The sequence below is a fragment of the Phascolarctos cinereus genome, unplaced genomic scaffold (genome assembly GCF_003287225.1).
Source record: "Phascolarctos cinereus isolate Bilbo 61053 unplaced genomic scaffold, phaCin_HiC Scaffold_7;HRSCAF=346, whole genome shotgun sequence".
In the NCBI taxonomy this organism is placed as follows: domain Eukaryota; kingdom Metazoa; phylum Chordata; class Mammalia; order Diprotodontia; family Phascolarctidae; genus Phascolarctos; species Phascolarctos cinereus.
In genome coordinates this window covers 154252892-154268783 of record NW_027556180.1, presented here as the reverse complement: position 1 = coordinate 154268783, position 15892 = coordinate 154252892, and the positions used below count along the sequence as shown (strand labels likewise).

Sequence of the window (15892 nt, the reverse complement as noted above, 5' to 3'; positions counted from 1 at the left end):
CAACAATTCTAAAATGTGGAATTATTGAGTTGATTGGAAGAATGTTGGTGCTGGGAACAAAATGGTAATAAAAGGTTTTTAATAAGAAAATGATAAAATGGCATCTGAGATTCCAGTAGAGATATACATGTGGAAAAGTACAGCCAGCCATTGGAAATGAGGGCCTGGAATTAATGCTCAGGGTAAATATTTGGGAATATCAGTGACAATACAAAGTGACCCAGGACCAATGAAATGCCTTTCCCGAGGCAATGACAACTCACTCTGGACGTGACCCTAAGAGCTATCCATTAGTTATAATCAGAAACTTAGTTCCCATGTACCTTTTCACACAAAGAAAGCTGTAGGAATCAAAGAACCTGTGACTAGGTCCCAACTGTGAGTCAGAAAGGGCTCTGCCAATACACACAGGCCCCCAAAATGCTGACAAAATCACCACTTTCATATTTAATACCTTGTTTTCTCCACAAGACCAGTATGTGATTTTGACTGATGACATGGCCAGCACAGCGAAGTAAAGGGTGGGTGATTTTGTTTATACTGGTAAAGACCACTCAAGTCAGCATGAACTGCAAGTATTTCCTGTCACCCAGTTTTGGTAATGAGTCTTAGCAGCTTTTTTCATCAATCTCTGAGGAATGTTTTCAAATGCCTTCTAAACATCATGATGTATTTTTGTCAAAACAAAAAATCTACATCCCTCTCTGTTCCTGTAGTTACTATGTTTTGTTTTGTTTTCTTTTTTTTTTCCCTGAGTTTTATAACCAGGTCAGATGAAACATCCATCACTCTGAAATGGCTATGGGTCTAATTGATGTTAAGGTAGAAATCTAAAGCATTCTCCATCTATAACAGAGATGGAGAATGCTTTAGATTTCTCCATCTATAACAGAGAAAATAATTAAGTCAGTTTACTTAAATACCTCCTAAAAGATTTAATCCAGCATTGAAACTTCTCTTTGGCAATTTACATAAGATGTTGCTGAGGTTTTGTTTCCCGTGAATATCCTGTATGAAGAAAGCATTTGGAACAGCTGGAGTATATGTCAATCTTGTGAGCTTCAGCAAGATGACATTTTTTTCCCTATTGATTTATCTGAATTTCATTTCAGGAAAGTGCATTCATACTCAGTGCTTCAGCATTTCTCCACAACAACACACTTCCATTAAAAGGCCCAAAGCTGAACATTTTACTCAAAACATAATTAGCACAGTCTTCAAGTTAACAGGGGGAAAGATTAAATTCATAAGGAAAAATAAAATTCTTACCTGCATTCGAACAGATGGTATCTTGAGAATTCTTACACATCTGATTACTTTTTTTCTTTGTAAGGTTGCAATTAGTTGGATATTGGCAAGCTTCACCATACCATCCTTCATCACACTTACACTTGCCACAGTCACACTTTCCATGGCCTAGGAATTCAACAAAGTAGTATCCAATTAACATAATAACATAAATCAGGGAGAATAAACACTCTAAGGGTGCATGAGTACCAAACAGAAACAGCTCTGGTGGGTCTTTCTATTTACTGCTCCTAAGGCTTTCTATCAATACTGGGCAAAATGTTCCTTTCATATAGTTCATTTTAAATAAATTACTCTAAGTTAGCCAAAGTGAGTTTATCAAGAAACCTTAGGATATGTGGCAAAACAATAAGCCAATAATCTTTGCAGATTTTTCATCAAAAACTGAAATGTTTATTTATTTTATAGTATTTGTACAGCTAAATTCAAAGTCATATCTGTGTCTATTAAATATAGATAATAGTTGATATTAATTCTCAATATAAAAAAAAAGTATGCCCTGATACTATTCTTAATGTGGAATTCCTTTCATTCACCCTGCATGTGCTAAGTTCCTGGAATATAATAGGTGCTTAATGAATGCTTGTTGATAGGTTGTTAGTTGTCATTTAATTGCAGTTGGAAGAATGCTTTTTTTTCCCATGAAAGTCCCACTCTGATACTTCATCAAAGCATGGAGGTGGCTGTGTTCTTAAAGATTATGTTAGGGGAGGATGAGTTCTGATGCTGGAAAAGCTTTAAGTTGGAGTCCAGTGGTCCATGGTACATTAGTCTTCTTGAGACCAGCCTAGCTAAGTTTGGAGAAGCTCATCACTAGATTTACCCCTGGGGGTGGTGGTGGTGGTGGTGGTGGTGGTGGTGGGTGGGTGGCTGTGCGTGTATGTGTGTGTGTGTGTGTGTGTGTGTGTGTGTGTGTGTGTGTGTATTTTTTCCTTTTTGGCCAAAAAAACCTGTTGAAAACTATATGTTATAGAAAGATTGAGGATCAGTCATCTTATTAGAGTATGCATACTTCCTGCACCAACATAGATCATAAAGTATTGACATATTACAGATAAAACTAAAAGCTTTTTTTAAAACAGTAAATGTCTTTGCTTACAAATCAAAAGACTTCACTGATTTATTAAAGGTATTCTCCATTCTTTTCAAAGGAATGATCAAAAATTCATGATTCTTTTCCTAGGGAGTATCCAATGACCTTTCTTACAACTGTGGCTGTCACTTGAGTCCTTGCTTGGCTGAAGTTTTATTTCTCATAAACCAATCAACAGACAAGTACAAGCTGGGTACTATGAAAAACTGTGTCCAACTAAGTTGGGCCCCAGAAGTACATGGAAGAAAGGAAGGAAAAAAGCTTTTACTAAGTGCCTACTATACACCAAGCGCTGTTCTAAGTGCTTTACAAATATTATTTTTCTTGATCTCAATAACCCTGGGAGGTGCTATTATTATTCCCACTTTACATTTGAGGAAACTGAGGCAAAGAGGTTAAATGATTTGCCTATGGTCACACAGCTAGTAAATGTCTGAGGCTGGATTTGGAAGTCTGAGGTCCAGTACTGTATCCACTGTACCACCTAGCTGCCTCTGTCTCTTATCTTCAAGGAACTAATAATCCAATTGGGAACATGTGACAAAAAACATTAAACACTATAGTACTGTCATTAGCAATAGCAACAAACATTTTCTAGAATCATAGGATCAGAGATTGAGAGATGGAAGTGACTTCTGACATCATTTAGTCTGACCTCTTTGTTTTTTACAGATCAGAAAACAGACCCAGAAAGATTAAGTGACTTGCCCAAGGTTACACAGACAGTGGCAGGCAGGAGTCAAATTCCTATGACTCTAAGTTCAACACTCTTTGCATTAGAGACAGAAAGACAGAGACAGAAATACAAAGAGAGCCTACTATGTGTTTTGTGTAGCCACTGTGCTGACCCAAGTACAGCACTTTCTCCATTGCATCAAGATCTCTGTCTCTCTCTGTCTCTCTGTCTCTCTCTCTCTCTCTCTCTCTCTCTCTCTCTCTCTCTCTCTCTCTCTCCTTCTCCCCCCCCTTCTTCACCTTTGTCTCCTCCTCCTCTTCCCCTTCTTCCCTCTGTCTTTCTCATTTCCATCTCCATCACTCTTATTTCTCTGTTTTATTATGAATCAGAAGAGAGGTCTCATAATGTTGTGGATACAACTAATCTAGAATTGAGAGAGATAGAGACAGTCTATTATATGGAGACACTGCTAACCTGAATGATCGGTTGAGTACTATACAAAACTATGCCCAGCTAGGATGGGGACTATAGAGAATGTAAGTTCTGTAATAGACCAAAGAGAAGAGAGGTATCAGGACCACTAGAATACTCAAGGAAGGTTTCTTTGAAGTGGTAGGACTTAAGATGAGCCTTGGGGGATGAATGGAAGAATAGGATTTGCATAGCTGGAAGGGAAAGCAATTATTTTCTGAAAATTCTCTCTAAGATAGCTATGTATTCCCCCCACAAGGCATAGAGCCTTGCATGTAGCAGATTCAATTAAAAATATTAAGCACCTACTGTGTACCAGAATCTGTGGCTGGGGATACAAATAATAATAATAAAAAGAGATAGCACCTGCCCTCAAGGAGCTAACAATCTAACAGAGAAGGACAACACATAAAAGAAAGCTGAAAGGCAAGCTATCAGGTGGTAATCAGTATGGGGCCATGGTGTTCCTTGGTTCCATGAAGTCAAGCTGAGCTGCTGATGATAAATGGATTAACCTGGAATCTTTTAAGCCCTCCATAAAAGAAGGCTTTGGGAAGGATTTAATGCTTCACCCTTCAGTGAGAGGGGAGAGGCAACTAAAGGTGAGATGCAAAGATGTTGAGTATGAAAACCTGAGTCAATCTGCATGGAGATAAGATTTCAGGTGATCAGCTTATTCCAGTGTGTAATAAATGTCTATGGAATAGAACTGAATTCATAGAGCTACAGCTGATGTCTCATTAGTGCCAAAGAGAAAAAAAGCAGCGCTTCCTTCCTAGTGCTTTGCAAGCAATGAGTAATCAAAGATTGGATTGACTATATATAACATGAAAGTTGATTTCTTCCCTCCAAAGCCAATCACCTTTCATGATCTCACAAAGATGTCTGTCCCTATATTTAAAATAAACAGGCCATGGCACAACAGAGTCATGTCCTGTTTGGCAAACTGGGTACTCAGATGCACCATAGACAAATCTATCACGGAGTGATCCAGATTGATCAGCCAAGATAAATGGTTAAGATCTGTCACAGTCCATTAGTCTGGCCATAGACAGACACAGCATGAGTATGTGTTCCGCTCTGTCTCTCAGCAATGTTCTTCCATATGCCATATTCCGTGTAGCCAGCTCCTAATCGTACGGCATTTGTGGAATTAATTATCCTGTCCTAAATAGAAAGTATTGCATATGCCCTTATTGAAATTCATCTCATTTGAAGCAGACTACTCCTCCAAGTTGTTTATATCATTTTCAATTCCAGTCCTGCCCTCCAGAGTGCAAGCAATCCCCGCCAACTTGGTATCATCAACAAACATAAGTGCTCTCTCTACTCAACCATCCAATCTATTTATTAAAATGTTAAGCCAAATTCTTAGAGTGCCTAAACTCCTCTTGGTTGTAAATTAGCAATTTCGATGCTGTGTTAGTGCTTTCAGGACATTTAAATACAATATTTCTTTGGTATAATAACCAGGAGTAATCAGAGGTGAAACAGAAGGGTTACTTTAGTCATCACAATCAAACGGGGCTTCAAATTTAGTGAGTAAGGGATTATGACTACTCAACTCTGAGGATAAGCATTTCTGGGTCTTGTCTTAGTCAATTTCAACTCTGATCTTATATTACAGTTGGGATTTCTCCCTTAGAAAAAAAGTTTGCACAGGATTTGTTAAATTTATATTGCACATATTCAATGTGCACACATATTTGAATTGTGTCACATTTTTGGTTTTCTATTCTGTTTTTACATATTTTCATTTTAAAAAGATTTAGCCTATACTATTATAGTAGTTTCCTAACTGGTATCTCTGCCTCAAATCCCACCTCACTCTAAGCATTCCTCCATTCCACTGCCAAAGTGTTTTTTTTTGTTTATTTTGTTTGTTTGTTTTTAAGCAAAGGTCTGAGTGTCAACCCCTACTCAGTGAATTCCAAGGGCTCCCTATTAACTTCCAAGATCAAATATATGTCTTCTGATTGGCATTTAAAGCTCTTCCTAACGTAGCTCTTTTGTAGCTTTCCAGTCCTATTACACTTTAATAACCTCCACACCCTCTGTGCCCCAGCAACACAAGTCTACTTGCTGTTCACACGGCATGACCTTTCATCTCTCATCTCCGTGCCTTTGCTCTAGCTCTTACCTCTGTCTAGAATATTCTGTCCCCTCCCTCACCCTCCTCTTTTTAGATTCTCCATCTTTGAGATTCTGTTCAAATCCTACCTTCAGCTGGTAGCCTTTCCTGGTCCTCTTGGTTGCTAGGGCCTTTCCTACTCATATTATCTTCCCCCTACTCAAGTCAATCAAAACACATTTATTAAAAGCCTGGTATGTACCAGGCGTTGATGCTAAGTGCTAGTGTCATAAAGAAAGGCAAAAGAAAGTCTCTGCCCTCGAGGTACTTCCAGCTCACACAGAGAGACAGTATGCAAACAACTCTGAACAAACAAGCTATTTACAGAATAAATTGGAGTCAGTCAACAGAGGGAAGGCCTTGGATTAGGGGGATTGGGAAAGGCTTCCTACAGAAGGTAGGTCTTTAGCTGGAACTTGAAAGAAGACAGGAAAGTCAGGAGGTCTACATGAAGAGGTACAGAACTCTAGGCATGGGGTAAAGTCAATAAAAATGCTCAGAATTTGGAGATGGAGTGCTTTGTTCAAGGCATAACAAGGAGTCAAGTGTCACTGCATCACAATGTATATGGGTGGGGGTTAGGACTAAGGTTTAAGAAAAATGGAATGGTAGGAAGGGCCAATGTTATGAAGGACCTTGAATATCGAATATAGTGTATATCTTTTATGTGTCTAGCTTTTTACATATTACACCCCTCCCCCCCATTTGAGTTTAAGCTACTTGACAGCAGGGTCATTTTCATCTTTCTTTATATTCCTAAAGTTTAGGACACTGCCTCTTACAGTGTTTAATAAATGCTTGTTGACTAATTGATTAGATATGGGCCTTGAAATCTGAAAGTGGTTTAAAACTGAATCTTTGAGAGCCTCTGCAAATTAACAATGATGACAGAGTTTTGAGGGGCTTTTTTTTGTTTTTGCCACTTTTAAATATGTGTTCCTAAGAAGAGAAACAAAAATAACTTTTGCTCTGAAAGACAAGCTGATATAAAGAATAGGGCACTGGACTTGGAAAGAGATTCAGGAAAATGAAGATCAAATTCTATCTCAGATACTTACTAGGTATATGACCTTAGGCTAGTCACTTAAAGGTTTGGTATCTCAGTTTCTTCATATGTAAAATAAAGGGGTTGAGCACAATGGTGGTATGTGAGGTCTTATCCAACTCTAATCTAAAATCACATGATCCTATGGTAGGTTCTTGGAGTCCGAACATAAAAACATGGAAGACTACCAAGACTTCCTTTCAATTTGATATGAAGTAATGGCATTTCTCTCCTTAGAGCCTGTCCAAATAGACTAGAGGTTGGGAACCTTTTTACATGCTACTAAGCAATGCCTAGGTTTCTGTCAATAGTTTTAAATGTAGGAGAGGGGAAAGGTCAGAAAAGTAAATAAATAAAAGTTTGAGGGAGAGTGAACAAGAAGGGAGGGGAAGAAGAGAAATAATACCAAGGTAAATATGATGGTGGGTTCTACCAATAATAGCCCCATTGTCAGCCAGTAACATCAAGGACATAAATTGCCTACCTGATCTAGGCTTTATGTGGTTAGCTTCCCCTCTTCTATTATCATGTTGTATTAGACAGCAGTGATGTAATATAGAGGGTAACAGGTTCATAGTTAGAAAGTCATGATTTTGAATTCACTTTTGACACTGACCAGCTGAATGACATTAGCCAAAGAGTAATTTAACCTTGTAGGTGCCTCTATTAATTTTCTAGAACTTTTCTACTAAGTCACATGGAAAGAATTTCCATGTCAGGAGTTCCCCATACTGAGGAAATCACAAATCACAGATCTTTCTATGTATTTCCACATGAAATAGTGGTTAAAAACTTGATTGAAATTAAAGTTAGAATGCCCAGTCTTCTGCTATTCTGATGGGGGATCAGAACAAAATTAGGTACTAATGTGACTGAGTTCTATCATATAAATCCATGTAAAAGGTGATGTTAATAACTCATCTGAGGAAGCCAAGCATAACTCAGTTGCTGGTGGCTGCCCAGACCACTCCACACTATTAATAAAGTCAAACTCCAGCTTGAGTTTTCTTTTGTTGGTAACTTAATTTCCACAGGTATGAAACATGTACCTCAAAATGAACAATCCCATATACTTGAAAATAAGTGCTGACCTTCAAAGCCGAGCCAAATGAGTCAAGGCAAAAACTGAATGTCTACAAAGCCAAACATCCCCAAACCAATTTATTGGGTTGGGAGTGGGCCTGGGGGGGGGGATTTAACTGCTATTTTTTGTTGCTTCAGTGGTGGTCAGTGGTATTTGGTAGTCTTCACTGGCAAATGAAGATAAGCCCCTGTGGAGGGTAAAATGAAAATACCTTACTTTGATTTTTAAGAACACAAGGGCTTAGCTTAGCCAACCTTCCTCACTGCTTGCTTTCCAAGTGAGCTAATGACTTGATCTCTGCTGATAAAGGTCTGCAGCTTTGAAAAATGCCAGGGGAAAAATTTTTTTTGTGGTTCTTTAAATAAACAATATAACAATGTAGTTTCATAATCTCCTTTACTCAGGGCTAGAAGATGTGCAAAGTCACTAATCTCCCTCAGTCTGTAAAGATAAATGCTAATCAAAATAAATTAGTGCACTAAGGAGGAAAACATTTCTGGTCTTTAAATTAAAATAAACTGCTTTCACATGGAAAGAAAAATACTTTGTCAGGCTTGGTGCATTCTTTACCAATGGCCTTCTACAAAAATACACACACACACAAATGTACGTGTGTGTGTGTGTGTATAGACGTATATATATATATACGTCTATACACACACACACACACACACACACACACACACACACACATACATATATTTGGTCATCTCCACCCCTGCCAAAATAAAAAAATGATGGAAATAAAAAACAAAGCAGAGGATAAAGCTCTTTTTTTTTCCTGGCTGAGGGAAGCACATGTGCATTCTGTACTCAAATAAGCAACCTGAGATAATTTTACCATTGGATTTGCTACACTTTGGCTTCATGCCCTCCTAAGTCTGGAAAAGGTGAAAAATAATCCTCTGGGGATTTTTTTCAATGTATACACCTGTATATATATATTTAGAAAAGTAGTATCTATTTGCATCTTAGCAGAGATAAAGAGAACTTATCCTTATATGTATCTAGTAACTGAGTCTCCACATATACTATTCATTAGGCCATATGTCAAACACAAGGACTCAATCCTTGTCATTCAGTTAAATTTTATATTAAACATATCTGGCCCTAAAAATATTTATAAATTCAATTAGATATAACCATATTTCCACTATAGCAAAGGAATCAAGTTTTTAAGAAGGTTTCAATTCAATTTGTTTTCGGCCCTTTTTATAAGATTATCTTGGGTCTCTATGGCTGACACACAAAAGTGCCAAGGAAGTCAGGTTCACTAGTGTTATTCATTCTTGGAAGCCTGTCCATGGAAAAGGAAAGAAAGGAGGAAAAGAAAATAAAGCTCTAAAGTAAAGAAGTAAATTAATTTAGTCATTGTACTAAATTTTGCCATTGCTATCTCCATCACATCTTTCATATGTGTCCCCATCTTTCAATTTACACCAGCCACTACCCTAGTTCTGGTGCTCATCTCCTCTTGCCTGGATTATTGTAATAGCTTTTAAATTGGTCTCCTTGGCTCAAGCCTCTCCCCATTTTAATCCATTACCCCCATTAGCAGAAGTATCTTCTCTACAGCAAAATTCTGATCATATCACATGCCAACTCCATAGACTTTGAGGGTTTCCTATTTACTTCAGGATCAAATATAAACTCCTTTTTGGCATTCATCTCTCTTCAGTATCTAACTTAGTCTTACCTTTCCAATAATCTTACAAATTACTTTCCTCCATTAACTCTAATGCAGCCATACTGAGCAGCTCCTAGTTCCATATACATGTATCTCCAGACCTTGTCTCCATGACTAGAATATATTCCTTCCTCACAACAATCTCTTCAAATCCCTGGTTCCCTACAAAATTCAGAGCAATTACCATTTTCTTGATAAAAATCTACTAGAGCTCTCTCTGCCAAAATTGCCTTGTATCCATTTTATATGATACATATATGTGAATATATATGTGTGTGTGTGTGTATATGTATATATATACACACACACCCATATGCATATGCATATACTTACATATGTACATTAAAGTATTTAAGTTTTTGAGGGCAGCAGTTATTTCACCAGTGCTTATCATAGTGCCTGGAACAGAATAAGCATTTAATAAGGACTTGTTGATGGACTGATTAGTTAATTATCAAATGCCACAGTCTAATCCAAAGAATCAGCTTAGGAATCATGTTAACTCATTAAAAGGTGAGTCAGATCAAAGCTCTGCTACTAGCTAGCCATATGACCTTGGGCAAATAAAGTACTAGGTCCTTGTCCCTCAGTTTTCTCATTGTACAATGAGGAGATTGGAACAAATGACCTTCCCTCTCTACATGCTATCATTGTAACCACTAAACATAGTTCTAGGAAGAGGTAATAGACAAAAGAGTAAAAAATATGAACTGAAGGCGGATGACGTCAAAATCCCTAAAAGTCACATGGGCTAGAATCATAGAAAAACTTGAATGGAACTAATAGGTTGGGTAGCTTTTAAGACAAGTTGTCTAGCAATACTGGTTTGCAGGCTCCCTTTGGTATAATTTAACCCACTTTGACATCATAAAGATAATCTCTGATCCTGAATCTGAGCAATGGCCATACCATTCTTCTTCTGATATAGAAAGGGAAGAGTAAAAAATAAGTCAACTGCTTTTATCTGAGATGAAAGTAATTAAACCCTTCTGGGAGATTTTTCCAGGTGCCTTTCAAGTGATTCCCTACTTTAGTCAGGCCAGAATCTGCCTGGATAACAAAACAATCCCTTGTAGAGAGGTTATCCAGCTGTATATAGTCGGCTGTTAGAAAAGAGAGGAAGGTGGTTGAGAAAGTAATGGTCATAAGAAGGCCCAGCCTTTAGGCCCCACTCTGTCATTAAATATCTACGTGACCTTCAATAAATTCCATAATCTCTCTGGGTTTCAAGTTGCTCATCTATAAAAGTTAAAAGATTAGATGCTCTACGATTCTCTTCCAACACTGATATTCTGTTATTTCAAATTTGTTGTTGTTCATTCATTTCAGTCGTGTCCAACTCTCTGTGACTCCATTTGGGGTTTTCTCGGCAAAGGTTCTGGAGTGGTTTGGCATTTCCTTCTCCAGTTCATTTTACAGTTGAGGAAACTGAGGCAAACAGGGCTATGTGCCTTGCCCAAGGTCACCCAGCTAGTGAGTATCTGACGCTGCATTTGAACTCAGGTCTTCCTGACTCCAGGCCTTGCACCCCATTATTCCAAATTAGAGCCACCAAATTTTATGGATTGAATGTAGAATGCATGCTCCTTGAAGGCAGTAACCGCTTTCTCTTTGTATGTGCAGAGTCAAGCATTATATCTGGCCAGTACTTGTTACTTGTTTCTCATAAAAGGCATTTTTTAATCAAGTTGAACTGAACAACATATCACTTACTATTGTATAATTGTCAACATGCTCCATAAAAATTCTCTCAGAATTTACTTATTTTCACCAAAATCAGAATACAACTAAAAGTATTAAGATTAACTTGCTATTTAGTTCATGACTAAGTCAAACTGAATTGAAACAAAACAAAGGCTCGCATGAATCCTAAAGATCTTTTTAAAAATAATTTCAGTGAAATTTTCTAAATTTGTGAATATTAGCAAAAAAAAACCTCATGGTATTTCAAAGTAATGGCAAAAAGATTTGGAAATTTTAATTAAAATTCCAAGAAGCTGGAGGCTGATTTCTGGATGATGTGTAACAATATTAATGTCAACAAAGGCATTAAATAGGAAGACTTGCCAAAAAATATTTGCTATAGTCATGGAAGATATATTCAATATCACACATATATATGGGACTTAACTAGTGGTAGTATAGCCCAAAGGAGAGAGTTACAAAAAGGGAAGGTCAACATTGTCAAATGCTAGAGAGAGAGAAATTGATAAACCAGCTGTAAAATAAGCACTGGTCAGTTGGGAATGAAAAAAAATATTTGGTTTGAGTTTTGTCTGGTATTATGATTCCATTGTAAGAAGCTCTCTGCTTAGAATCTCCCTCTGACAATACAAGTCTGCAGCCATTTGGCAACTTATGGTCTTAGAGAGATGCCCACAGAGGATAAATGACTTGTCTCAAGTTACACAGTCAGGGTGAGAGATGGAGTTGGATTTTAGTACCATCCCATATTCCAAATAGTTCCCTATTATGTAGACCCCAATCTTTGAGTTTGTCTCTATGTTTTGTAGCAAATCTTGTTCTTAGCTGGGTGGAACAATGGATAGAGCACTGGACATGGAGCCAGGAAGACCTGAAGTTAGGAAGTCCTGAATTCCAATATGACCTCTAAACTTATGAGCTGTGTGAGTCTGGGCAAGCCACTTGATCTATGCCTGTGTCAGTTTCCACATTTGTAAATGAAAATAATAATGATAATAACGACACTTTCTACCTTTTTGTGAGGATAAAATGATTTGTAAAGTACTTTGCAAATCTTAAAGAGCTATATAAATGCTATTATTATTAATATCATTATTATTATTTACTATTCTTATTTAGGTGTATGTGAAGGACCTGGATTGCACTTGATGCCAACTGTACTGATTTCTTCACTTAATGTTCTAGTGGAGATTCTCTCTCTCTCTCTCTCTCTCTCTCTCTCTCTCTCTCTCTCTCTCTCTCTCTCTCTCTCTCTCTCTCTCTCCCTCTCTCTCTCTCTCTCTCTCTCTCTCCCTCTCTCTCTCTCTGTCCTCTCTCTCTCTCTCCCTCTCTCCCTCTCTCTCTCTCTCTCTCTCTCTCTCTTCTCTCTCTTCTCTCTCTCTCTCTCTCTCCCCCCCCCCCCGCTGTCTCTCTTCTTTCAATTTTATAATTGATAGGAAGAGATGAAGAGCATAGTATTATGGAGAGATCTAGTCTTGGGGTCAAGAAGACCTGGGTATTACTTCTAACTTACACTGGCTGTGTGATCCAGAGTAATGCCCTAGCAATTCTCTATGACACTTAAGTTTCAAGAGGAGGAGCTAATCTTCATCAGTAGAGGAGAATCTGGGAATCACCTATACCGATAAAATTACAGGTCCAATCCTGAGCTACTACTACATGCCAGATTGACTTATAGTTTACATTTTCATATAAAAAGAGAAAAATGGAGAGCTAAATTTTGGTAGTAGTTTTGAATTAGGGAACGTTCTGGCAAAGGAAATATACACATGCCCCTGGAGATATGGATCAGATGGTTCAAGATAAAGAAGGTCTATCACAGAACAGGAGGCAGATCCTGAGGTAAAGAATATGCTGAAAGTTAGACGAAGGAAAAGGGTCTTGGCAAGTTAAAATCATGGGACCGCAGAATCATAAAACTAGAGATGGAAGGCACCTTGGAGTCAATGTAGTCTACACCTCTCATTTTATATATGAGGAAACTGAGGCTAAAAGGGTTATGTGAATTGCCCATAATCATACAAGTAGTAAGGACAAGAGCTAGGATTTGAATCCAGGTCTTCCAACTGAAAACTTGTTGTTGGTTTTTTGTTTTGTTTTGTTTTGTTTTGTTTCATTTTACCATATGACCTTGACCTCCATAACTCCAAGCAATGGGCTGTGATACCAAGCAGGACAAATTTTGCTGGTCTTCCACAGCAGTGGGTTAGCTTCTCTGGCTTTCTTTGAGTTTCAGCTAAAGTCCCAGCTTCTGCATAAAGCCTCTCCCAGTCCTACTTAATCTTAGTGCCTTCCCACTGAGATTGTCTCCAATTTATCCTGCATTTATTTTTTTATACATGTCTTTTTCTCTTTTTTTGTCATTTTGTCTCCCCCATTAGACTGTGAGCTTCTTGAGAGCATGAACTCCTCCCCCCCATTTTTTTTTGTAACCACGGTGCTTAGCACAGTACCTGGCACATAGTAGGTGCTTAATAAATGATAGCTGATTGACTATTCTCCCATCTACATTTCTCATTCTCAATTTTCCACTTGGGTCATTTGGGGATCCCACTTTTTTTTTCCTTTTTTGGTGAGGCAATTGGGGTTAAGTGACTTGCCCAGGGTAATACAGCTACTAAGTGCCATGTGTCTGAGACTGGATTTGAACTCACCTCCTCCTGACTCCAAGGCCAGAGCTCTATCCACTGTGCAACCTAGCTGCCCCCCTGGGGATCCCACTTTTAAAACAAACAATCACATGCTACTAAGTTAGAAAGAAAATGGGCCTTGTTTTAAAGAAATCCCCATTTACAGCAAACTCTGCTAAAACATATTGATTCCAAAGAGTAAGGAAGGAATGTGCACACTGGCTTCTTTGCAACTGGAACTAAATAGCTGGTCTTGATACCAAGAATTCATAGGAATCTGACCATTTCTTGGAACCAATTCAACAATCTTTAGGCATCTTTAATTACTTGTCAATAGAAATAGAGAGCCAGGATTGAGTTGTAAATAAAATAACTAAAAAAAATTGTACTTTTGAAGTTTTCATTCTTATAATACTTCGCTCTCATAAAAGTCAAATTTATGAGTTCTTTTTGTTTGGTTGGGTTTTTTATGAATAGTACTTTTTGGCAACACTATTAGTTTCATTTGCATTTACACATTTCATTCCATTTCCTCTTATATTTTTATCAATTTATACCATAGAGTATATAGTATTATAGTGGATTGTATTACTGTAGATTTAAAATGTCTAATTTTTGTGCATCTATTCTGCGTATTTCTTGAACCTATAAAGCAATTGATTTTCCAAATGTTGAAAACCAAGTTGTTTACTCCAAACTAAAGCAGCACATAAATTCTTCCTATTTTGGATAACTTCTACTGTTTTCTCTTATAAAACATTTGTTTATGTTTAAAATAATTAGAGAATAGAAGAGTCTGCAATGTGAATCTGGGACCATACATCCATTCCCACAGAAAGTTAAGGAAAGATATTGGCTCACGTGTGGCTACCTTGCGATAATCTTCAGTTTTTGTGCCAGCAGAAGCAAGTGTCAGATGGAATGAGTCAAGCCCAGCTTGTGGGGAACATAGCCATTCCACACATGCATGAGCAATTACTGCTTGGACCATAACTAACTTTGCTAAAAACTGTCCTCCTAGCTCGCCAAACTCAGTCTGCTACAATGGTGGCAGAAAAAAAAAATTGCTTGCTGACAAAATTGCATGCTAGGACCAAGTAACTCACTCATTACAGGGTGACACTCAGGCAAGTGTGGGAGTGGAAGAGAAGAAGGTGGGAAGCTGAACATTTTTTTACAGCAGTTAAGCATGATAAATCTGTGAGCTGTTAATGAGATCAGCAAACAGCCATAAGAACTGTCCTCCTTTTCTGGACGTTTGCTTGGCTCAGCCAGACACACATTCTGTTCTTTAAAAGGAGACTACTGTCCTTAGCATGGAAAGATGTTTAGATATTTTTCCTCCTAGGGAAAAAACAAACGAATCCTTTCAGAAATGAGTTGCTTGAAATTAATACCGGGGCATATTATACTCTTAGTTCTGTATAATTCCTGTGATCTTTTCTCATTGAACGCTTTGCTATATTGATTAACGGGCACAGGTATCTAGCTACGAATGATAGATGGTGGAAATAACTTTCATTTTATTCCTTAGTCACTATTTTTGCAAATTTCCTCAAACTTACAATTTAGGAAATAGCACCTAGCAGACAGCCACACTACCACGAGTCATGTATTACCTTCAGTGTGCTGCATGGAATATCCTATTGCTTAGACTGGCTGTCTTCTACAATGGGTACCATGCCTCCACAAAGGATCACAGATTTAGAATTGGAAGGGACCTCAAAGGTTATCTAGGACACTTGAGCTGAGGACGGTAACAGAACTTGTCCAAGGGCACAGAAAAAGTAAACAGCAGAGCCAAGATGTGTCAGAGAATCTGAATAACAGAATTTGAGAGTCAGAAGGGACTTCAGAGATCACCTAGTCCAACCTAAACACAAAAGTAATTCCTACCACAACCTGACAAATCATTGTCTAGCCCCTTCTTGAAGACCTCCAGGGGAATGAACCCACAATTCTTGAGGCAGGCCATTTCACTTTCGCACAATTTAAATGATCCCTCTCTACCCAAATAACTCCAAGATTTAGTTACTCCTTTGCCCTTAAGATATCTCTATAGA

The 15892-nt window shown here is 37.9% G+C and overlaps 1 protein-coding gene across 1 annotated transcript in view; it reads right to left on the bottom strand.

The window, feature by feature from the left end:
• Positions 1-15892, bottom strand: part of ITGBL1 (integrin subunit beta like 1) — a 346561-nt gene that overhangs the window by 189572 nt on the left and 141097 nt on the right. The window contains exon 3 of the mRNA XM_020964037.2: positions 1270-1416. Within this exon, the coding sequence (XP_020819696.1) occupies positions 1270-1416 (147 nt within the window). The remainder of the gene's footprint in view (positions 1-1269; positions 1417-15892) is intronic.